The sequence below is a fragment of the Larus michahellis genome, chromosome Z (genome assembly GCF_964199755.1).
Source record: "Larus michahellis chromosome Z, bLarMic1.1, whole genome shotgun sequence".
In the NCBI taxonomy this organism is placed as follows: Eukaryota; Metazoa; Chordata; class Aves; order Charadriiformes; family Laridae; genus Larus; species Larus michahellis.
In genome coordinates this window covers 10675130-10698112 of record NC_133930.1, presented here as the reverse complement: position 1 = coordinate 10698112, position 22983 = coordinate 10675130, and the positions used below count along the sequence as shown (strand labels likewise).

Sequence of the window (22983 nt, the reverse complement as noted above, 5' to 3'; positions counted from 1 at the left end):
AGCTACAGCTGTCCAGCCCCGAAATGGGATGGCCGACAGCTGCTTTATCTCCTGTGAAAAGATAAACAGCGCCCGGGGGCCCTGCGGGGTCGGAAGCTGCCCTGCTCTCCTGGGGAAAGGGGCTCTTTTTTCCAGGAGAGCCTCTCTGGAGAGGACACTGTACAGTGCAGGATGCTGCCAGGAGCCCCAAGACAGGCACGAGCACCTGGGGAGTCACCGGCACCATGGCAGGGTGAGGGGCAGTTTCTCCAGAGACGCTCACAGGGAAGCCAGAGAGCCCAGAAGTGGTGGCTTTTCCCTGCAAAGGGACGTGGCAAAGGGGGCAGAGGTTCATCCTGGGCTGCGGAGCCTGAGAGCAAGTCCAGCTCCCACCGCAGCTGAGGCCAGCAGCTGTTTCCACAAGACGCTCTGGCGGAAAAGGCAGGACTCAGCTCATGCTGGGCTGTGAAGGGTGGCTGCTTCTGGTCCCTGCAGCACACAGGTGACCCCAGAGGGGACAGAGCCAGCAGACCTTGGCACCCAGAGCTCCTGTCACCCCATGCCACCAAGTGCAGCAGCATGAGGTCTCGGTGACAAGCTGCCCTGGGTGTGTGATGGGGCCAAAGCCACTGTCCCTTGGGTGCTGGTGTTGTGGGATGCTCCTGCTGCTTGTCCCCCAGGGACCTGTGCAATCCCTGCAGCTGCCCGGCCAAAAAAGCCCAGGGAAAATCTTTGCCTCCTGCCAAAGCTGCCTCTGTAGAAATGAGAGGTCAGGAAAAATCTGGCAGGCAGGTGGAGTGGGAGCACGGGGACAGCGTGGGGATGCTGCCAACAGGGGAAGCCCTGTGCTCGCCCCGGCTTATGCCCTTATCTGATATCCAAAGATGTTCTTGATGGTACCCTGGTGCCTCGATTTACCCTGCTGCAAGCGGGGACACAGGGCAAGCCAGCAGCACTGCACCGCCCCAGTGACAGAGGAGATGCGTGGCCTCATCCTGCCATGCCAGGCAGGGGCCAGGTCTCTGGGAGCCTGTTTGGGGGTCTGGGCTACATTGCAGTCTGACCCTTTCAACCAGGGTCTGGACAGACACAGCACCCCTCAGGGAACCTTTGGTGTCCCCAGCAGTTATTGCTGTCCCCTGTAGACACCTGTACACATATACAGACCCTCTGTATGTGTGTGCAATGGGCACTGCGCTCACTTTCACGGGTCCACAGACCCCTTGCACACCCCTCCTCTATGCTCCCCTCTCCCCGCACATATATGTATGTACACCTGGACCCTCTGCACACCCCACTATGCACCCCCCTCTCCCAGCACCCCCATGCATGTGTCCTGCCCACATACACACACACACACACCCCGCCGCCCACCCAGCCCCCTGCGCCCCCCGGCCCCATCCCCTCCCGCCACCCCGAGCAAGGCGGCCCCGGACCGGCTCTCGGCGGGCCAGTCCCGGGGCGAATCCCCCGGGGCTACCGCAAGCCCGGCCCTCCCCGGATGACTCCCTTGACGTGCGCTAGCAAATGGGAGCGGGGAGGGGTGTTGCTGCCTGCCTGCCACTTGTTGCAAAAAAAAAAAAAAAAAAAAAAAAAAAAAAAAAAAAAAAGGTAAAAAAAAAAAAGGTAAGAAAGAGAGAAAGAAAGAAAAGAGGGAAAAAATCCCACCCACCCTCATCTGCTGCGGAATAAAAGAAATATCGGCGGGCGCGGCGCCATGTGAGCGGCGGGCCGGGACCGGGCGGAGCAGCCGGCCGTGCCCCCCGGGACGGCGGGGCGAGCCCCGGGCGGCGCTCGGAGCCGGCGGCATGGTGGAAAACCCCAGCCTGGCGGCCAAACCCGCCCTGGTGAGGGCCGGCGCGGCCGCACCGCGACGGGACGGGGGCGGAGGGGCCCCGGTAGCGCGGGGGTGCACGGTGGGAGCGGTGTGGGGGGCACCCCCGGTGGGACAGGGTCGGACAGGGAGCGGGATGGGGGTCCCCGGTGGGAGCGGGAGGAGGGTCCCGGGAAGACGGGGCGCCCGGTGGGACCGAGGGGGGATCTCCGGCGGGACTGGGATGGGGTCCTCGGCGGGGCTGGGGCGGGGGGGCTCGGTAGGAGATGGTCCCCGGTGGGACGGAGGTCCCTGGTGAGACCGGAGAGGGGGTCCCCGCTAAGACGCGGTCCCCGGTGGGACCGGGGCCGGGGGATCCCAGCAGGACACGGTCCCCAGCGGACCGACGGGGAGTGGGGGGTCCCGGCAAGACAGCGACGGGCGTCCCAGGTCGGACCTGTCCCCGGTGGGAGGGGGGAGGGCGTCCCCCGCAGCAGCGGGGATGAGGTCCCGGAGGTCCCGGGTCCCCGGTAGGGCAGGGAGCCGTGTGGGAGCGGGGGAGGTGCCGGGTGGTCCCGGCGGGGGAGGCAGCCCCTCCGGCAGCGGGTGCCGCGCCCGGTGCCGCGGCGGCTCCGCGGCCAACTTTTGGGCAGGGCCCTCGGGAGCTGGGGGAAGAGCGGGTGGGGTGTGTGAGGGGGGTGCTCCTTCCCCTTCCCTCCTCCTCCTCCTCCTCCTCTGGCGGCGGCGGCGGCGGCGCTGAGGCCGTGCCCTGTGCCCGCAGCCGGCCGCCCCGCCGCGGGGGCCGGGGGCGGCGGGGGGGCTGCGCTTGGCGGCGGTGATGGAGAGCCTGCAGCGGCAGCAGGCGGCCCGCCTGGCCCGCGGCCCCGACGGCGCTCCCCGACGGCCCCCGGCCGAGCCCGGCCCCGGCCCCGGGCCACCCCCCGCCGCTCCTCGCCGCCGCCCGGCCCCCGGCCCGCGCCCGCCGCCCGCCACGGCGGAGGAGGAGGAGGAGGCAGAGGAGGAGGAGGAGGAGGAGGAAGAGGAGGAGGAGGAGGAAGAAGGGGAGCCCCGCGACCCGCCGCCCCCCCCGCACCACGAGTGGACCTACGAGGAGCAGTTCAAGCAGGTAGGAGGCATCCGCTGCACCGGCACACCGGCACCAGCTGGCAGTGGGCATCCCCAGCATCACCCCACGGCCCCCAGTCTCGGGGTTCAGCCCTCCCTGAATGGACTCTGCTTATGCCCTCCACTGCCCGCAAACGCTGTCCGCAAACGCTGTCCGCATCTCACCCTAAATGGGGAACCCCACTGCCCCAAGCCTCATCCCAGTCCCACCCCAAGCAGACATTCCCAGTACCCCCGTTATCCCCAAACATTATTGCCATGCCACCCTAAATGGGAACTCCCAGTCCCCCCCTCGCTGCTCCCAAACCACATCCCAGATAAGCACAGTCAGTGCAAACCGGCACCCCTGGACCAGAGCCCTATCCTGCTGCAAGTGGCTACCCCCAAATGCTCCTCACTGCCCGTGTCCCTGACATTGTCCCACCCCAACAGGCATCCTCATGTGCTCCCCATCTCCCTGCCACCAAGCCCCATCCCACTCCTGCCTCATGTCCCCCATCTCCCCCATGTGCCCTATGCCTGTCCCCAGGCCCCACGGCATGACGGGGTGCCCACTGTCTGGGCACCTCCCTGTGCCTGTCCCAACCTATGCATGCTGCATCCGTGGTGCTTTTTGTGATGGGCAAAATGGGGTGATCCTTGTCCGTGGAGGTTTTGTGGGGATGGACAAGGGTGAGAGCTCAGGTGTGTGGTCACCTCAAGGAGCCAGCCGGCCACAGAGCCGAGCTCCCCTGCGTCTCCGCAACAGCCAGGGTGTATTACGGCTGGTCAATGCGGTTCTTTGATTTCCTACATCGGCTGGAGGGAGCAGCGCATCAATCCTGTCGCCTCATTCCTCGTGGACATGTGGGGAGACCCCTGTGCCACAGAGATCTGGCACAGGGACAGGGCTCCTGGGGCTCATGCATAGGATGGAGGAAAGGCCTTTCTGTATTTAGCATGTGTGGATCCCATCCGTGCTGGGTTGTGCACACTCTGGTTTGCACGCAGCACGTGCCGCTCTGTGCGTGGGTGTGAGTGTGAGTGTGGACTGCACAGCGCCAGGTCAGGTCTGCGCTCCCTGTGTGCTCAGCTTCATTGCGGGGGGGGGGAGGGGTGACGCTGGTGGCAGGCTGTGTGACAGGGAGGATGTAGTGAGGGGAAGGAGTGTGCAGAGATGTCCCGGTACCGCTGGTGTGTGGCTTTTTAGTATGGCACTGCTCAAGAGACAGTGGGACAAGGGGACTTAGTGGCTCATCCACAGTGGCTCTGGTAGGAGGGGATGGGGACAGCAGCAGGGACCTTACTTTCAGGTGCCATGGGACGATGCCGCTGCCTTTTCTGTTTTGAGATTGCACAACGTGGCATTATTTGGAGGGGCCAGGGCTCACCCCCTGAGTGCCTGCCTGCAAGGCAGTAGGTATGGGTGCAGGCAGGGCACCGGCAGCGTGTGACCCATGGCCATGTCCAGGGAGGCAGCCAGCGCCAGACACTGCCTCAAAAGCAACCCGGGGATCGCCAGGGTGGGTGAGCTGCATAGGCTGAATATCTCGTCCGGGAAGTGTTGCGTTACACCCTGCCACGCAGAAAAAGGCTGACTGTCCGGTTCCTGGGGTCAGCTGGGAGGTGGGAAGCAGCTCCTCCCTCCCTGGCCTGGGGAGGCTTTACACAGGGAAAGCATCCCCGGCATTTCTCGTCCTTCAGCCCCACACCCTGCCCCTGGCTGGGGCTCCGCAAGCGCGGCAGGAGCAAAGCTGGCAGCGCAGTGTGAATACCGTGAGATGTATGTCAGGGGAGGTTGGTGTGGAGGGTTAAATCCTGTCACTGCTTCCCAGGGTGAGAGCTCCTTCTTACTTGCTCTCTTTTTTCTCCAACCCTGATTGGAAAGGTGATGGATCCCTGCTTCAGAGACCCACACATGGGTTTCACACCTGGTGGCATGTCCTGGCCAGCCCAAGGGACAGTGGGATGTCCCTTATGTTCAGTGCTCCCTGGATACACAGGGACATGGGGACAGATTGCCTCTGTGTAGCTTATTCGGGATGAGAAACAGAGAGGGGAAAGGAGTTACTGGGACCAGCCCTGCTCTGCGTGGTGCTGCCCTGTTTGGGGCAGGCTGAAGTGCTGGCTTGCCCCAGGGTCTGCAGGGTGGCTGTCACTCTTGTCCCTCCCCTGTGATCATCGGGGAGGGGATGTGCCCCCGCCTGGGAGGGGACATACTCCTGCCTGGCAGGGACGTGTGTGTGTCCCCCCCCCCGGGCCCTCCCCAGGCTGCAGGGCTGTGTCTCGTCCAGCCTGGGGAACAGGTTCTCCGCTCTCGGCAGGGGCTGTGATCCGGCTTTTGGAGGTTTCCCAGGGGCTGGGCTGTGATACTGTGGGGCACAGAGGACAGCGTGTGCCTGCTCACAAGCTGCCAGAGCACCAGCAGTGTGGGCTTGGGGGTCCTGGAGGCCAGGGAGAGACACTGTGGTGGCTGGGGCTGGGGCTGTGTTTCGCACCAGGACCCCGTGCTTGAAGCTGCTCCGTGCCGGCATGCCACTGCTGGCATCACCTAGGACGGGTCTCAGGGTCTGTCCTTGCTGTCATCCTCCTGGGTGGGGAGGATGGCTAAGTGAACGTGGACCGCCAAATCCAGGCTGGTTTGTGGAGGGGGTGCTGGGAGCCACTTCCCTGGCTCTCTGCAGCGAGGAGGGGGCCCTGATGGGGATGAGGTGGGAAAGGGGTGCAGGACCAGCTGCGGGGGGGTTTCCATGCAGCACAGTGGTGCTAAAAATGGGAGCAAAGGATGAGATTGCTGTGGAGAAACCCATTGAGGGTTAATGAGGCAAATGCTGCGTCACCTAGGGGAGCATTTCCCATGTGTTTGCCCTGGTTTTATATGTTTCTCAAGGCGCCAGTTTGGGGGGACTGATGGGACCTTTGCTCTGATCTGGGAGGGACACTCCGATGTTACGAGGTTGTGAGACCCCCTCACGCCTCCCTCTTGCATCAGCCCCCGGCGCCGGTCTATGTACACTTGATAAGGCCATATGGATAGAGACCTGGGCAAAGGTCCAGGAGGTCTCCTGCATCCAGCACCCCGAGGCAGCCCCGGCCCCGGGCTGGGGGCACCGAGCAGGATCTGACCATGTGCTGCCCGTGAGCCTCCCCTTTCCTGGGGACCGGGACGCCACCAAGTTGCAATGCTGCAGTGCTGCATCACGCATTTGGCTTGGAGGGAAGAGCCTGGCATTGCTGGTGCCTGATCAGCCCCGTGAATTCAGCTTTTGTCTGCAGGGAGCCACGCATAAATGTGGAGACGGGTGCCCTGGTTTCCTCCAAGCAATGGAAGAGCAATGCCAGGAGCCAGGGCTTCCCTCTCCATCCCCCAGCTCTTCCTGGAGGTGGCAATGTGGGAAGAACCCTGTCAGGAGGAACTAAAATGTCTGGGTTTTGAGCCCAGATCTCCAGCAGCAGAGTGTTTGCTGGCAGGAGGATGCCCTCCCTGCCAGGAGACCACCAGCACATTCAGACCCGTCCAGTTGTGGGTGAGGGGATCAGGAGCTCCCAAAGCTCCTTTCTCCCAGCCCAGGAGCCCCCAGGCTGTGGGGGGGTCAGCACCAGTTGGCCTTTTGGGAACTCTCAGGTGTCTGGTAGCCTCAGCAGTCAATTCAGGGATGGCTTGCTTTGCCAGCAGCTGTTTGCCATCATCAACAGCCATCCCTGGTCTGGCCATTCCTCCTGCTGTGGTGCTGCTCCTGCCCCATCTGGCGCTGGTAGTCACCTCTTGTACCTGCCTACCCTTTCCATGCATTTTGGGGGGGCTCACCGGCCATGAATGGATGTGCTCACATCTCAAAGCCTGGAGGAAAGTGCTCTGAGTTGGCTGCAGCCCTCCCTCCCACCGACACCCTGGTCCATCGGTTCTCCTAGCCATGCCTCGGGGTCGTCCCAAAATGGGGTGGGCAGGGCCATACAGTGCCTCTGTCCCCATTGCTTTCACCTGCGGGGTTGGAGTGGCAGAGGCAGCTCAAGAGGGGGATCCCGGGGAGAGGGAGGTGGTCTCCCTGCCCCAGCCCCTGCCTCCAGCGCATCTTTAACCCAGGTGCAGCAATAACAACCGCAGGGCTCCTGGGGCTAAATTAGAGGGTCTCTGGTTACACTGCAGCAGTGGGGGTGGGCGGATGGACGTGGTGTTTGCTCCCGGCTGCGACTGCCTGGAGATTTGTCACTGTCAAACCTGCGGGCAGAGCTCTGCCCTGGGGCCAGGACCACCTGCAGCCAGGAGGCGGCAAGGGTCAGCACGCTAGTCCCCATCGGCAGCAGCTCTGGCAGCTCCGGCAGGAGTGAGGGGACACAGGGCAGGAGCCGGGGGCTGCTGGGGTACGGCTGGGAGTGCCTATGGAGGTGTTCTGCGTGTCTGTGTGCATATGGACCAGCATAAGTGTATGGATCTGTATAAATGCCTATATAAGTGCAGGGGTATGCCCGTGGGTGTCTGAACCCCTGTGAGTGTTGATGCATGTGTGTGCACCCGTACGAGCGCCCATGTGTGTAGGGATCCCTGGGGGACCCTATGTGTGTGTATGGATCCGTATAAGACCCCAAGTGAGTATGAACCCATCTGAGTGATGGTATGTATTTACTGACATATATGAGTGCCCAGGTGTGTATGGACGCATATGTATGTGTGTCTAGGGGCGTGTTTGGCACCATGTGTGTGCCCGCATGTGTCTGAACACACCTGTGTGTATGTACAGGGACATGTGTAGTGTCCCAGCATGTATGGGCACTCCTATGCCTGCATGGACCAGTGTCTCCATGTATGGATCCATGTAGACCTATGGGTGTTTGGGGCAGGGTTTGGGCGCTGAGCCCCCTCCACAGCCACCCCTGTGCCTCCCCCTTGCCCCAGCCCATGGTGCTGAGCCGTCCTGGTGGGTGCCAGCCCCCTGCTCCCCCTGCTGCCCCCCAGGGCCCTTCCCAGCCTCACTACAGTCCAGGGGATGCTGAGAGCCTCGGCGGCTGCCATAACACCATCTCCCAACCTGGGGGCTTGGGATCGGGGGCTCCAAAGAGGAGGTTCAAAAAATAATCGAGGGTGTGAGAATAAAGGTGCTGCAGGCAGGAGAGGAGTGCCGGCAGGAGCCCCTCCCCGGCTGCTGCCCTGGAATCAGATGTGAGTGAGGAGTCTGGGGGGGCGGGGGGGCACCCACCTTGTGAGCTTGGGCCTCTGCTAATCCACTAATTGGGTTAATAACGGAGGTAAATCCCCTGTGCAGGCAGCAGGCTGGGCAGGGCTGCGGCAGGGAGGGGGGATCTGGTCCCACGGGGGTGCCCCTGGGGTTTTGTTGCTGTGTGGGGGTGTGGGAGTGAGCTCAGGGAACGCGTGAGCACACACAAGGTGTGTGGGGGGGGTGGTGCAAGAAAAGTGTGCGTGGCATTTGCGTGAGCGTGCGCAGGATGCGGTTGTGGGCACAGGGGCAATGCGTGGGGGATGTGTGAGCCTGCGCGGCAGGTGTGTGTGTGTGCACAGGGAGCGTGTGGGGGGGGTGTGTGCACAGCACGTGTGTGCAAAAGGAGAGTGGGTATCGGGGGGTGTGAGCGTGCACGGAATGTGTGTGCAAAAGGAGAGTGGGAATAGGGGGTGTGTGGGTGTGCACAGGGAAGGTGTGTAAGGGGGACGGATGAATGTACACCGGGAGCGTGTGTGCACAAGAAGAGCCTATAGGGCCATGTATGAGTGTGCCTGGGGGGGTTGTGTGTGCAGAGGGAGAGCATGTATAGGGGCTGTGTGAGTGTGCGCCGGGGGGGTGTTTGCCCAAGGAGAGCGTGTCTGGAGGTGGGCGTACGCCGGGAGAGCATGCACACAATGTGCGCAGGTGCAGAGCCAGCCAGGGGGTGTGTGAGGGTGCAGGTCTGTGATATGCACAGGGCGAGCCGGGCGTTGTACGTGGGGGCTTGTGGAGACCTGTCCCCTGGGGCACAGGGCACACACCGGGGAATGCCCACGTTGGCAGTGCCATGTTTCCCTGCTGTGGGCTGCAGCTTGTAGCTGCTCCATGCTGGGTCCCGTGTCCGGTGGTGGGGTGGGAGTGAGCACCAGCCCCAGACGCCTTTTCTGCTCAGGCGTGTGGCTCTTCTGGCAGCGGTGGCATGGGCCAGGGTCTCCAGTGCAGGGGTTCCACCAGCCCCTTCTCCCCCATCATCCCTTCAAAGTGACCAGAGGAAGGGGATGGGGCTGGAAGTGATGGGGGTGGAGGTCACTGAGCACACACTATGGATCCCAGTTGTGCGCATAGCCCCCCTAGGTGCGCACCCCCATACTCACACAGCCCTATAGCGGGTGTGTGCATGAACAGACCCCTCCGGTGTGCAAGCACACGCCCCGTGTGCACACCTATGCACATATAGTGGGTGTGTATATCTCTCGGGGGACACCTGAGGTGATGCCAGCACTAGAGGGGTGTCCCCAGGCTCCAGTCGCCCTCGGAGGGGTTGAGGGGGAGGCAAGGATGGAGGAGGAGGCAGGGATGGAGAGGAAAGCAAGGACGGAGGGGGAAGCAGGGGTGGAGGGGGAGGCAGGGATGGAGGAAAGCAAGGATGGAGAGGGAGGCAGCAGCGTGGCAAGTGCCGGCAGGTCAGGGAGGTTAACCCGAACAAATCCCCTCATTGACTCCCTGCCTGCTCAGCCATGAACGAGTAACAAGGGGCCGAGCGTGGGGGACGCGCGCTCACCGGGAGCCGGGACACCCCCGCTGCGCCGCAGCCCCCAGACAGACGGATGTAGGACGGATGGTGGGTTGGTGACACAGATGGTGCCGGCGGTGGCACCATGCAGCACATTTCCTCCAACTCCAACCTTTTGGGAGCCACGCCAGCGCCCCGTGCCTCAGTTTCCTCTCCTATAAAATGGGTTGAGGAGGAAGCTGGGGACCCCGTAAGCCCTCCCTTCACCCTGAGACGGGGCGGAGGGTTGGGGGGGCTGCCGTCCCAAGGCCAGCACTGCCAGCAAACAGTCCCTCACCTTGCATGAAGCCGGGTTAATGTTTGCAGCAGGCAGCTCTCCCGGGAGTGGCGGCGCCCGCCGATGCGGGGAGCGGGGTTTTAATGACCTGCTGGATCCGCCGCATTATCAGCGCTGATTAAACCTGCTGCTCTATAAAGCACCGTTAAATATTAAGCATGATGAAAGGCTTTGCGGGGGGAGCCCCAGCGCTGGGGGAGGGCTCTGGGTGGGGGTGTCCGGACACACCGGTGGGGTGATCGCTGAGGCTGGGGGTGTTGGGGTGAGCGAGCGCCCCGCAGCCCATCGGGGCTGTGGGGTCAGGGGAGCAGCCCCCCCGCTGCAGGAGACGGCAGCGCCTCAGAAAGCAGCCGGCGTCTGGGCAAAGCCATCCCGTAACCATTAACTTATTAACGACTGGTGGCGGAGGCGAGTGTTGGCTTGCAAGGTCAGGGGGTGGTTTGTGCCCGGCGGGGAGTGAGCTGCCCCCCAGCTTTGGCAATGGGGTTGGGGGGGGAAGCCTGCAAGCCCTCGGCTCCTTTGTGTGTGCCCCATGGCTCGGGGGACGCTGGAGGGGCTCTGACCATGGACACTGTTGGGGTCCTTGCTGGGGGGGAGGTGCACAGGCTATGCATCAACTAGGAATAGCCAGTTCCTGTGGTTGCAAGCCTGCAGGGTAAACTGGGGCACTGATGGCTTTCCTGTCCCCCCCTTATGCCATCAGGACACAGAGGGGGGACGCCCCTTTTTCTGAGTGCTTGGCCATACACCACGGAAAGAGCCAGCCTCCCCCCCAGCTCCGAGGCGACAGTGCTGGTCCAGAGGGGTGCAAGGACCCCAAAATAGCCTGTCAGCGGTCGGCCACCCGTGGCGTGCAGCTGCACCCCAGGGGGCTGTGGGGGGTGCATGGGGATGAGCATCGCCTGAGCTCCCTGCGTGAACAGCGGCCAGATGGAAAAATTAGCAGTGCGGCTAATCAATGCAGTGCATATTAAGCGGCTCGGGGTTGGGGGGGTGGGGGGGAAGGGGTTGGCAGGGGGGAGCCGAGCAGGGTCTGGGATCGATACGACTCGTATTAAGTGGATTAAATCCTGGTTGCCGATCTGAGCCCTTGCTGCCAGCAGGAGGTGGCAGCTGAGTCGGGGCTGTGGGGAGTCCTGATGCTGTCGCTTCCCTTGGCAGCAGGGCCCTGGGGGGTCCATGGGGGTGGCTCACCGAAGCAGGGCAGCAGGAGGTACCTGGGGGGTGGCTTAGCACCTCACCGCATCCTTCCTCTGTGCCGGGGGTCAGCTGTGCTAAGGTTGCCACGGACCCCAGCTCCAGCCCTACAAGTTCCCCCATCTCCAGAAGTGGCATCCCCCGGCTCAGTGAGAGGTGCTAACGATGTTATTTAATTGCGTTGAGGAGGAGGGGGATGCACAAGGTCTATTCGCATCCCTTTAATAAACCATGTTCGACCCACTGACCTTTAACCTGCCCAGTAAGCCCCGTTATCCCCATCCCTTAAGGAATAAAGACGTCGCCATGGCAATGGGATGACGGGAGGGAGCAGAGTCCCCGGAGCTGCACCCGGGGAGGGGTGGGGACAAGGACACCCTGCTCTGGCCCTGCATCGGCACCCAAGAAGCGGAGCCGGGCAGAGGTGGGGGGGTGCTGGGGGTGCCACGGCATTTGTGGGGGCCAAGCACGGTGGATGGGGTCCCCGAGGTTGGCAGAGCAGAGCTGCGCTGCGCACCGGTGGGATATCGATCCCCGGGCTTGACAGTTTAATACTTCTGTTTATAGAGGAATATAGTTACATCGATGGCGTTAAATGAGTTACTAATTATATCAATACAAACACGATTAAAAGGGTCCTTGCTCATAGGTCACCGCAAGCAGGAGCCGCCGCTCACATTGCACAACTGCCCCCGGGCAAGGCCGGCCCGGCTGCTCTGCCGCGGGGGGGGGCGGAGGGGGGGGGGGGGGATGCCCTAGAGGGGGTGTGTGTGCCCCTGCGGGGTCGGGGAGTGTCCAGCCCGGGGGGAGGGTGCCTGCCGAGAGTCATGCATAGCCATCTGGGGCTGTGCATGCCCGTATGGAGCTGTGCGTGCCCGTCTGGGGTTGTGCGCTGCGGTCTGGGGTTGTGCGTGCCCGTCTGGCGTTGTGCATGCATATATAGAGGGTTGTGAGTGCCCGTGTAAGGTTGTGTGCTCCGGTCTGGGGTTGTGCCTGCCCATCTGGGGTCGTGCTTGTCTGTACGGGGCTGTGCAGGCATACATATAGGGTTGTGAGTGCCCGTCTGGGGTTGTGAGTGCCTGTCTGGGGTTGTGCTTGTCTGTATGGGGTTGTGCTTGTCTGTATGAGGTTGTGCAGGCATAGGTACGGGGTTGTGAGTGCTGTCTAGGGTTGTGAGTGCCCATCTGGGGATGTGAGTGCCCATCTGGGGTTGTGCTTGTCTGTACGGGGTTGTGCATGCATATATATAGGGTTGTGAGTGCCCGTATAGTTCTGTGTGCTGCAGTCTGGGGTTGTGAGTGCCCATCTAGGGTTGTGCTTGTCTGTATGGGGTTGTGCATGCGTATATATGGGGTTGTGCCTGGCCATCTGGGGTTGTGAGTGCTTGTGTGGGGTTGTGCGTGCGCATCTGGGGTGCGTGCCCGTGCAGGGCTGTGCATGCACGTACGGGCTTGTGCAAGCTCAAGCAGAGTTGTGCGCACCCATGAAGGGCTGTGCGCTCTCACCTGGGGTTGTGCCTGCCCGTAGGAGGCTGTGCATATCCGGACATACACAGTTGTATGTGTGTGCCTGTGCAGGCTCTGGGGGTGTGTGCGGGGGGCTGTGCGCACTCACGTGATGTTCAGCATGCCCGTGCAGGGGTGGTACACACCAATGCAGGGTCGTGCCTGGGTAGCATCGTGTGTGCTTGCGTGGGCTTGTGCACACCCGTGTGGGGTTGTGTACACTCACGAGAGGTGTGTGTGTCCCCAGAGGGATTGTGTATGACCCTGGGGGGTTGTGATCTGCCACGTAGATGGTCGGTCCCCAGGCGAGGCGGGAGGGGACCACCCTGCAGGAGGAAGAGGGTGAGTGTTGGGGTGAGGTGCCCTGGGTAGGGGATGGAGCTGGCTCCTTCCATAGGGAAGGGTCCTCAGGGTGTCTGCGGGTCCCTCCACGCCTGGAGGCTGTAGCAGACCACCACCCATGCCACCCCACGGCACCCCTGTGAACCTGCGGCACCTGGATCCCAGGTGCCATGGCTGGGACCCAGCCTGCCCCCCCATTAGCAAGAATACCCCCCAAAACCACTTCCTCTGCAGCCTGAGCACCCCCAAATCTCATGGGACGCCCGACGCATCCCCTGTTACTCGGCTCCACTCTCATCTCCACTTAAAAGCCGACCTTTGCTCCCCGTTTGATGTAATGTGTTTTTGCATCTGTGTGCCCCACAGATAAAAGGTTAAAGGTTAATAAATGGCGGAAAAATAGATCCCAACGCTTGGAGGTCACACCTGTTTTGGGGGCTGGAGGCGGTGGCGGCACGTGTCGGGTGGGATCCTGCCTGCCTTGGTGCGAGCAGAAGCGTGAGCAGCACCCGGGGGTCCAGCGGAGCTGTGGGTGCAGGATGCAGGAGCCCCCCCACCTGCTGAGTTGTCCCCCCCAGGAAGACAATGGGGTGGTCAGCGATTGCTGGTTTTGTGGGGTTTGCTCCTGCTTTGACAAGCCAGGAGATCGCAGGGAGTGGAAGAGGGTTCGGTCTGGAGCGGTGGGGGTCGGAGCTGTGCTGCAGGCAGGGACAGGCAGGGGAACGCAGGCAAAGCCTGGCTCACACAGCCTCCCCAGGACAGAAATCAAAGCAGCCCCTCCCGGAGCTCTGCTCTGACCTAGTTACTGTAATCGATGGCTTGAGGAGCTCCTGGGAAACGGCAGGAGATGGAGAGAGGGCACAGAGCAGGGCAGGTAGCACCGTGGTGGAGGGGAGGGACAGGGTGCTGGCACCCGTGTGTCAGGGCACCCCAAGAGCACCCCACCGCAAGGAGGGGATGGCCAAGTGGCGCCCAGAGAGCAAGGAAGGGGCAAGGATGGAGCTCCATGGAGCGGCTTGGAGATGGGCAGTCGGCACCCGTGGGTGCGATGTGAGACAGGGAGTAGCGCCCCTAGTCGGGGTTAGGGACAGGCAGTTAGCACCCATCTGTTAGATAAGGGACAGGCGGCGGGCGCCCATGGGTTAAATGAGAGACTGTGTTAGATGTGTCTGTGCGGTGATGGGAACGTGGGATGTCCGTAGGAGCATCCCTGCATCCCAGTGTGTCCCCATGTCCCACCATCCCTGCATCCCCACATCTTCATGTCCCCCAAGTTCCTGCATCCTCATATCCCTACATTCCCATGTCCCTGCATCCCTGTATCCCCATATCCCTGCATTCATGTGTCCCCGTCACATCCCCCCATCCCCACATCTGCGGAGTCCAGCTCTCTTTATCTGCCCGGTGAATGATGTGCTGTGTGGACGGCGCGGGGGGGGCTCCCTTTCTATTGTTTTTTAACAGCCTTTCCCAGCACAATTGTTTTTTAAACGACTCTATTTTGTGCCTGACTTTGTTTTCCAGCTTGCATTTCTTTGTATATGTTTTGGAAATCCATTCTGGACTGCTGAGTTTTGTTTCTTTTCAATGGCTTTAAATTCTTACCAGGCTCGCAGGGAGGAATTGGTGTCTATAGCGTCTTCGATTGGTGCTAATTTTTCCTTCGTGTGCTCTGACTTTTACTGCTGGGCCATCGATCTGGTGGGCTCCAATTTGTCATGGTCACCCAGGCGCTGTGCTGGAATCAGGCGAGCCCTGGCTTTCGCACGGAGCCGGCGCTTCGTGCCCCTGGTGTCGGGGCTGCACTCGCCCCCGTGCCCCGTCCCTCAGCTCAGCCACAGGGACTGCATCCGTGCATCCGGACCAACACACAGAAGTACCCTCACAGCCGTATGTGCGCACCTGTGCAACCACGTGCACGGTCACTGGCTCACATACGTGTCAGTGCACCCACAAACTTGCTGGGACACACGAGGACCAGTGTTGGGGCACACAGGGCGCTGCACCCACTGTTTTGTGCTCATGCGCTTGCACACAGTGCACGGACATCTGGCTTTGCACCCACTGCGGGAAGTCCTTGTGCCTTGCAGGGATGTCTCAGTGCCGTGCTCACACCCTGGTCCCCGTGCACAGCCAAGGAAGATGGATTTGGGGTCCCCATGCCTGGCCAGGGGAGATGGCTTTGGGGTCCCCACGCCCCACTGAGGGAGGACCATTTGGCAGCATGTCCCTTTGCCGAGGTGCCTTACGCTGTCCTTGGCCATCGATCAGGCCCTGTCTCACAGTGACACAGCTCCGGCCGTGCTTATCAGGTTGTCGATAGCCCTGTCACCCTGGTGGAGTGGGGCAGCCCCGGCACTTGCAGCTCTGTTGGCAGCAGCCAGCACCGTGGTCCTGCCAGCTCGCCCTGCCCCGGGACGGGACCGGCATCTCTGCTGCGCAGGTGGATGCATGTCCCTGCAGATGAGGATGCTGGTTCCGTGCTGTGACCTGGGTGAACACCTGCCCTGGGCAGTGCCTGGAGGCCACTGGGCCAGAGCAGATCTGAGCATCCCCATCCCAGGGACCTGCCTGGGGGCCTGGGATTTGCTGCTGCCCCTTCTGCGTTGGCATCATCTTCCCAGGCTGAAACACTGTCATCCCTCCACCTAGGGAGGTGGGGGGCAGGGAAGCTGAGGCACAGATGCAGCATCCCAGCAGCAAGGGAGCCAAATAGTCAGTGGTGTGTGGGGAGCCCATGCCAGCCCTCAGGCATGGGGAGAGCCCAGCGCTGTCAGCATGGAGGGTGCACCTGGGGGTCTTGTCCGTGGGGCTGGGAGAGCCTCTCATTGCTGTCAGAGCAGGCAGGTGAGGCCAGGGGTGATGCCGGGCCCTGGCACAGGCAGGGTCTCCTGCCCCTGCCACTGCCCCCCTCCACCTCGTGTGTGCCCGCAGCACTGACCCCTCTCTCTCCTGCCCCCAGCTCTATGAACTGGACGAGGACCCGAAACGCAAGGAATTCCTGGACGACCTCTTCGGTTTCATGCAGAAGAGAGGTAAAGGTGGGTGGTTGGGGTGGGCGCCCCTGGCACCCCACCCCAGCTGCCTGGAGGGGCTCACAGCAGGGTCCACTTAGGCACCGAGCTGCTGCGGGTCTGTACAATCCCCCCGGGCAGGTCCTGCAGACCTTGTCCCCCACATGCATAAACCCACACTCTGCAGATTTGCCCCCATTGCCCCAGGCTGACCCCGCCATGGGGTACCCGCTGGCCAGAGCAGCTCCCCTGTGACACCCAAGATGTGGCTGGTGGTGATGCCCATCGCCCATGCTTGTTAGCCATGCCCATTAGCGATGCCCGGCAGGGATGCTCACTAGCAGTGCCCGGTGGGGGTGTCCATTAGCGTACCCCTTGGTGACAACCGTTAGCAAAACCCGTTAGTGATGCCCATTAGCAGTGCCCGTTTGCAGGGCCTTTTAGAGATGCCTGGTGGGGATGCCCTTGCCAGTGCCCATTAGGATCGCCTATTAGCAATACCCATTAGCTCTCCTCATTAGCAGTGCCCAGTGAGGATGCCCGTTACCTGCACCTCTTAGCGACGCTGATGCCGGCAGGATGGGATCAGCAGTCCGGGCAGCTCTGGGCGCCCAGGGGTTAAGGGCTCACCAGCCGGTCAGGCTGCATCGGAAATCTTTGCTATCGGCATGGGGGGCCGAGCCGGCTCCTGGGGACTCGATAAATGCTTTAACCTTCGCCCTCCCCAGCCCGTCCTGCAACAATTAAAAGTTGCCGAGTGCGGGCGTGTGGCCGGCCGTATTAATTAGAGCCTTTTGCCGGTGTGTGGATTAATGAACATGCCGCTCAATAGCCAGTAAACCCCAGGCAGAGGTTAATGCCGAGCTAATTAACGGGGGAAGGCTGGGGGGGATGTGCAGGAGCATCGGGGCTGGCCACGTGTGGAGTGAGGGTGGGCAGAAAGGGACAGTTGCCCCCAAGCCATGCCCATGGGAAGGGTGGTAAGGGTGCCCACCTGCCTGTGGGGCAGCAGTGATCAACTTTTGGGCTGTGCTGAGACCCCACAAACTCGTTTCACTCAGGGCTGTGCTGCCAGGGGGTGGCCCAGCCGTGGGGCTCACACTGGAGCCCAGTGGAGGTGGGTTGAGAACTGGATGGTATCCCATGGGTGCCCCATGGTCCCCGTGTCCCTAGTGCGGGGCTGTGGGGATTGAGTGGGAGTATCAGCGCTGCCTTGGCCCCCCAGCATCCATCAGCCGCAAGATGCATGGGCTGTTCCACAGCTTCATTATCTCTCTCTCCAGAGCTAATTAACTCCCTCGCCATTGGGGCCGGGGCTAATTAAGCAAGCGCCTGGTGGTGCAGGGAGGAGGGAGGGAGCCTGACGCTTCCCTGCCAACGCTGCTCCCTGTCCGGCCATCCTGCTCCTGTCCTCTCCATCACACGCCTCCCTTGAATGGGTGGCATCTGCCCAGGGAGGGCAGGCGGGTGTGCGGGTCCGGCTGTATAGGTGCGGGTGTATGGGTGTGGGTGTGTGGGTGTGCAGATGCAGACGTGAGTGCGCCTGTTGGAGGAGTGGGGGATTTTGGATCCAGATAGCAAAGAGTAGCAGGGGGCCGCGGGGCAGGGACCGCGTTATGGGGGTCATCGGGAGCCGGCTGAGAAGCAGCACCCATGAACCGGCACTGATGCTGCTGAGGCACCCAGGGGTGCACGGACAGGGGGCTGCAACCCCCAGCCTGCGTCCCCGAGGTGGATTGATGCCCCTACTGAAAGGGGCTGTGTGTCCCCCTCTGTCTGTCAGGGCATTTGTCAGTGAAGTGGAGAATTAGCAGAGCTGAAATACAGGCTGGGGACAGCCCGGGTGGGGGAAACTCGGGGCAGGGACACACAGGCCCAGTGGCAGGTGTGGGTAACTACTGGAAGGGATATGGGGGAGCAGGGATGAGATGGGGGTGGTGGTATCACCCCCATCAGACATGGGGTGCAGGCTGTGAGGCACCTCATCCCTGTGCCCCAACCTCCATGGCGCTCCCGAAAGTGGTGAGCTGGGTCACAGGGGGACTATTTCTGCTTTTGCTCGCTGGGGGGACACAGGACCCCTCCCTGCTCCCCTGCTGAGCCAAGGGCCCTGCCGATAACACGGGGCCATTAATTAATCAAGGAGCTAATTGCAGCTCCACAATGGCCGCATCGCCTCCCCAGGCTTTTGTGCCGCTCGCCCTGGCCAGGGCTGGGGCCATCACTCTGCTGGGATGCAGACAGGTCCCTTTGTCAGCAGGACGGGCACCCACTGCCCGCCCCGTGCAGCCCCGAGATTAATGGCAATCCACTTTCATTAGCTGCCAGAGCTTGGGGTGCAGGGTGGGGGGAAGAGAAAAGAAGTCCATGAGTCATTGATTGGGGGCTGAGACCCCACAAATGCATTGGCATGTTGGGGAGATGGGGAGCCCTAGAATTGGGCCCCCCTGAGGTGATGGGGCCAGTGCCAGCAGCCCCCAGGGCTGCGAGCAGGGTTAGCAAGCAACCGCCGGCAGATATCAAGTCGATATCTCTGCCTTTTTCCCAGGAGGATAAACTCCTCTCCCCCTTCCTGACCAGGCGAACAACACAGACACAAAAAAAAGTTAAATTAACTCAGTAAAGGAATAAAAAGAGCTCATTTTTCAGGCTTATGTGAAGAAGCCGAGCCAATATCGGGGCCATAAATTAGGGATGCTGGAGGATGGCGGTGAGTGACGGCTTTGTTTGAGGTGCGAAGCGCGGCCGTGACAGCCTTCCCCGGCCAAATGGATGGCTTTCCGATAGCGCCTGTGCCCTGCCACCCCGCAGGAGGAATAAATATGGGTGGGGTGGGACAGGACGGGATGAGATGGGATGGGATGCTCGTCCCTCCTCTGCCCTGCTGCAGCCCCCAGACACTGCCCAGACCATTGCTCTGAAGTGCCGTAGGGCAAAGCAAGGCTTTGGAGATATTTGGGTGTCCTGGCAAAGTGGGGAGGGGGTTTTAACCAGACACGGTGGCTGTGGGGACCGTGCTGGTCCAGGCTGGGCTCACAGAGCCCTGGTGACCCCATGTGCCCCATGGCCTCCGTGTGGGGGGTGATGCTGGGGGGCCAGGGGCAGGCTCCCTACGGGGTTCACTTGAAGGGGATTTGGGGTCAGATCTCTTGCGGGGGGGACACTGAAGGCCTTTAAGCAGTCGGGGGCTGCTGGGAGGATCTGTGGGGTGGGGAGTCTCCCTGGGGGTTCATGGGGACGTCCCCCTCTAAGGGACTCTGGGGGCAATTTTTAAGAGAGAGGACCTCTCCACTGGGAGGTTTTAGGGGGAGTCCCTCCAGAAGGGGTTTGGGGGGAGTCCCTCTTCAGAGAGGGTTACAGGGTGAGTCCTTCTATAAAGTTTGTGGGGGGTAGGTCTCTTTTTTCTGTAACCCCTCTGAAAGGGGGTTACAGAAAGAGTCCTTCTAGGATGCTCTGAGACATTTAGGAGGGAGATGCTCTATAGGGAGCTCTAAGAGTTGTATGGGGATGACCCTCTCTAAGGGGCTCTGGAGGAGGCCGTTTGCCCATCCCACCGTGCCCCTACATCCCAGCTGAGAGCACACAGGGCACCACCAAACAGCTCCATCGATGGGGACCCTGTGCCAGCACGCTGGGGTCTTCTCTGCTCAGGGACACAGTGCTGCTCTCCCAGGCACCCTGGGGTCCTGCCTGCATCCCCTGTGCCCATGGCTGCTCACCTGGGCACAGAAAGACATGTCTTCCCCTTGGGAAGCAGCTGGTACCTGCAGTGGTGGTGGGGACAAGGTGGAGGCTGTGTCCCCAAGGAGTGAGAGTCCCCCTGGGCTCATCCCACATTTTTTATCTCCCCTCCATGTGCCGCTGGAAGGGACGCCCGTGAACCGCATCCCCATCATGGCCAAGCAAGTGCTGGACCTGTACACGCTGTACCGACTGGTGACGGACAAGGGTGGCCTGGTCGAAGTCATCAACAAGAAGATCTGGCGGGAGATCACCAAGGGCCTCAACCTACCTACCTCCATCACCAGCGCTGCCTTCACCCTCCGCACGCAGTGAGTGCCTGGCAATGGCAGTAGGTGGGGGGCACCCACGCTGGGGCACCTCCTGGCTTGGATGTTCGAGAGCCCCCACCGGGTGCAACATGCGGTGCTCAAAAGGGGGACGGAGGGCTCTGCCCCTTCCCAGGTGCCATCCCCACCCTGGTTCCTGCTCAGCACAGGGCTGGCTGGGGAGCACGCGGTGCTGGGTCTCATCCTGGCTCTCTCCCCATGCAGATACATGAAGTACCTGTATCCCTACGAATGTGAGAAGCGGGCGCTCAGCTCTCCCGGGGAGCTCCAAGCTGCCATCGACAGCAACCGCCGGGAGGGACGGAGGCAGACTTTTGGCACAACGCTCTTCAACTACTCACCAGCTGGCACCCCCACCCTGCTGGGCTCCCCCAAAATGCATCTGCCAGCTCTTAGCATCTCCGCGCACAGCTGCAACCAGCTCAGCCAAGTGCACGCTGTTAAGAAAGGTGGGTGAGGACCATGTCTGCCCCACGGCTGGCATCTCTCCCCTGGGGTGGACACTATTCTGGCAACAGGGATGTTCCCTGTCTGCTCTTGCCCTTTTCCTTGGAGAAAATAGGAACAATTTTGTTCCTTTAGTCCCTCTCTGGGACTGAGAAAGGTTTATTTCTCCTGGGTTTGGATAAGGACCAAACCCAGATGCTGCAGTTGGTGGCCTGCCCTGCCCATGCTCCTGGGATGGATGGTGAGAAGGGGTGGTGATGGTGGGACCTGCTGAGGTCTCTCGCTCATTGCAGAGGACGGCGTGCTGGCAGCAGCAGTGCCGGGACGCATCGCAATCCCAGTGGGACTGGCCGGCCACCACCTCGCAGCCGCCCAAGCAGCAGCAGCCTCGCAAGCAGCGGTGCTGGAGCAGCTGCGGGAGAAGCTGGAGACGGGAGAGCCCCCAGAGAAGAAAGTGGCCCTGACGGTGGAGGAGCAGCAGCGGCTGGTGCAACATGCACTGCAGCACAACCTCCTGGCTGTGGCCTCCCAGTTCCCCATGAACGTCAAGATCTCCAACCGAGGTAGTGGGATGCAGCATCTCAGCTTGGGTCACCCCGTCCCCTGGCACCCCAGAAGGAAACAGCAACAACTGGAGAGGCCAGAACCCTGCTTCTCTCACTCGGGCAGGTTCTTGTTTCTGTTTCTCTTAATGCTCATATTGGTATTTCCTTTCCCCAGATGACAGACAGGAGACTGCATTGAACCTGTCCACCAACGGCATTAGCAGTATCAACATGTCAATAGAAATAAATGGAGTTGTCTACACAGGTAAATAGAAGGGCCGCTTGGCCCGTGTAATTGCGGCCGGGAAATCCAATAACTTATAGCCACTGCCTGGCCAGCAAGTCCTTCCTTCAATCTGATGTCTTTACTATAAAATCCATCGTAATGAAGTGGCAGGGCCTGGGGAGAGGGGGCAGGAGAAGGAGGGGGCCAGCGAGGATGGAAATTGTCCCCCAGCAGCAGGTAGCAATGAAGGGCCGAAGTGGGGGGTAGGCGGATGGGTGCATGGATGGGTGGGTAGGTGGATGGATGGACGGATGGATAGACGGATGGATGGACGGATGGGTGGACTCAGGCTGAGAATTGCAAAAAGACAGCTGAGGTCATCCCCCACCATGGGGTCCTGCAGGCAGGGATTGGATTTGAGGTCACCCTAACGCTAGTGTGCCCAGAGGGTCCCTGGGTGGGTGCGGGGGTTGGCTGGTTGCAGAGCATGGTGTTGGGCATAGGGGAAGACGTTGGGGTGCTTTGCTAGGGCAGAGGCTCCTTTGGGGTGCTGGCGTGCACCTGCCTCTCTAAGCAGCTCACCCCATGCCCCTAGTTCCCTGCCTGCCCCACTGAGACACCCCCAATTAAAACCAATGGTTTTTCTTTCAGGACTTAAATATTTAACAAGCTGGAAAGGTCAGGGCTAATCAGCAGGCGGGCCTGTCAACCAAATGGTCCTGGGCCACCCTAGGGGCTGCCCCACATAGGGCAGGGATGGCTGGGCTGGGGGAGGCACCAAGTGTGATGGAGAGGACATCCCGGGGGGTGGGGGCTGGAGCCCCCAGAGGTGGTAGTCCCAGCTGTCTGACCTGGGTGCTGGGGGACAGGAGAGCGGAGCCCCCAACCCTGGGCTTGCCCTAACCCCCTTGCTTTTGCTCCCCAGGTGTCCTGTTCGCCCGCCGGCCTCCGGCCCCCCCGGCAACCAGTGGAGGGAGCACCCAGAGCCGGCCGAACCCCATGCCCGCCCCAAACCCACTGCACCCAGCCCCCTCGCACAGCCACACTCCTGCCAGCTCCTCGCCATAGGGGATATGCCCCCCCACCCTGAAAGCAGTTGGGGATCCCCAGGGTCTGGGGTGCTGAGGGGTGGGACCCAGCTGAGCTACCGAGGTGGGATGGGGGGCCCGAAGGTGCCTCTTGCTGCAACGCTGAGCTGTGTCCATGCAAGGCTGTGAGCATCCACGTGGCCCCTTCTGTCCCTTACCCCGATGTGTGAGACCCCTTCCCCATGTGTACCCTCCGACACGTGCACCGACCTTCCCAGGTACTGCCCCCAGGTGACACACACCCTGTACAGCTCCTGATGGCCCCGCATGCTGCATCCCCTACACACTGCAGCCCTTATACACACCACAAAGCATACCCTGTGGCCCCTATACCCACCTCAGTGCATGCACTGCAGCCCTTATACATACCTCAATGCTCACACTGCATCCTCCATGTAGAATCACAGACTCGGAGTGGTTTGGGTTGGAAGGGACCGTAAAGCTCATCCAGTTCCAAATCCCCTGCCATGGGCAGGGACACCTCCCACTGACCGGGTTGCTCAAAGCCCCATCCAGCCTGGCCTTGAACACTTCCAGGGATGGGGCATCCACAGCTTCTCTGGGCAACCTGTGCCACCCTCACAGTAAATAATTTCTTCTAATATCTAATCTAAATCTCCCTCTTTCAGCTTAAAACCATTACCCCT

At 61.4% G+C, this 22983-nt stretch overlaps 1 protein-coding gene across 1 annotated transcript; it reads left to right on the top strand.

Moving 5' to 3' along the window:
• The first annotated feature begins 2630 nt into the window (after positions 1-2630).
• Positions 2631-22316, top strand: ARID3C (AT-rich interaction domain 3C). Its single transcript, XM_074570366.1, has 7 exons — positions 2631-2918; positions 15909-15981; positions 19829-20012; positions 20235-20479; positions 20771-21040; positions 21198-21287; positions 22174-22316. The coding sequence occupies exons 1-7, from the start codon at positions 2631-2633 to the stop codon at positions 22314-22316; spliced, it is 1293 nt and encodes a 430-aa protein (XP_074426467.1).
• Positions 22317-22983: the final 667 nt, after the last annotated feature.

Bases quoted from the DNA above. Each gene is read 5' to 3' on its own strand.
- ARID3C (XM_074570366.1), top strand. From the start codon at position 2,631: ATGGAGAGCCTGCAGCGGCAGCAGGCGGCCCGCCTGGCCCGCGGCCCC. The intron at 21,041-21,197 runs GTAGTGGGATGC...TCCTTTCCCCAG, and splicing joins CGTCAAGATCTCCAACCGAG to ATGACAGACAGGAGACTGCA. The intron at 21,288-22,173 runs GTAAATAGAAGG...TTTGCTCCCCAG, and splicing joins AAATGGAGTTGTCTACACAG to GTGTCCTGTTCGCCCGCCGG.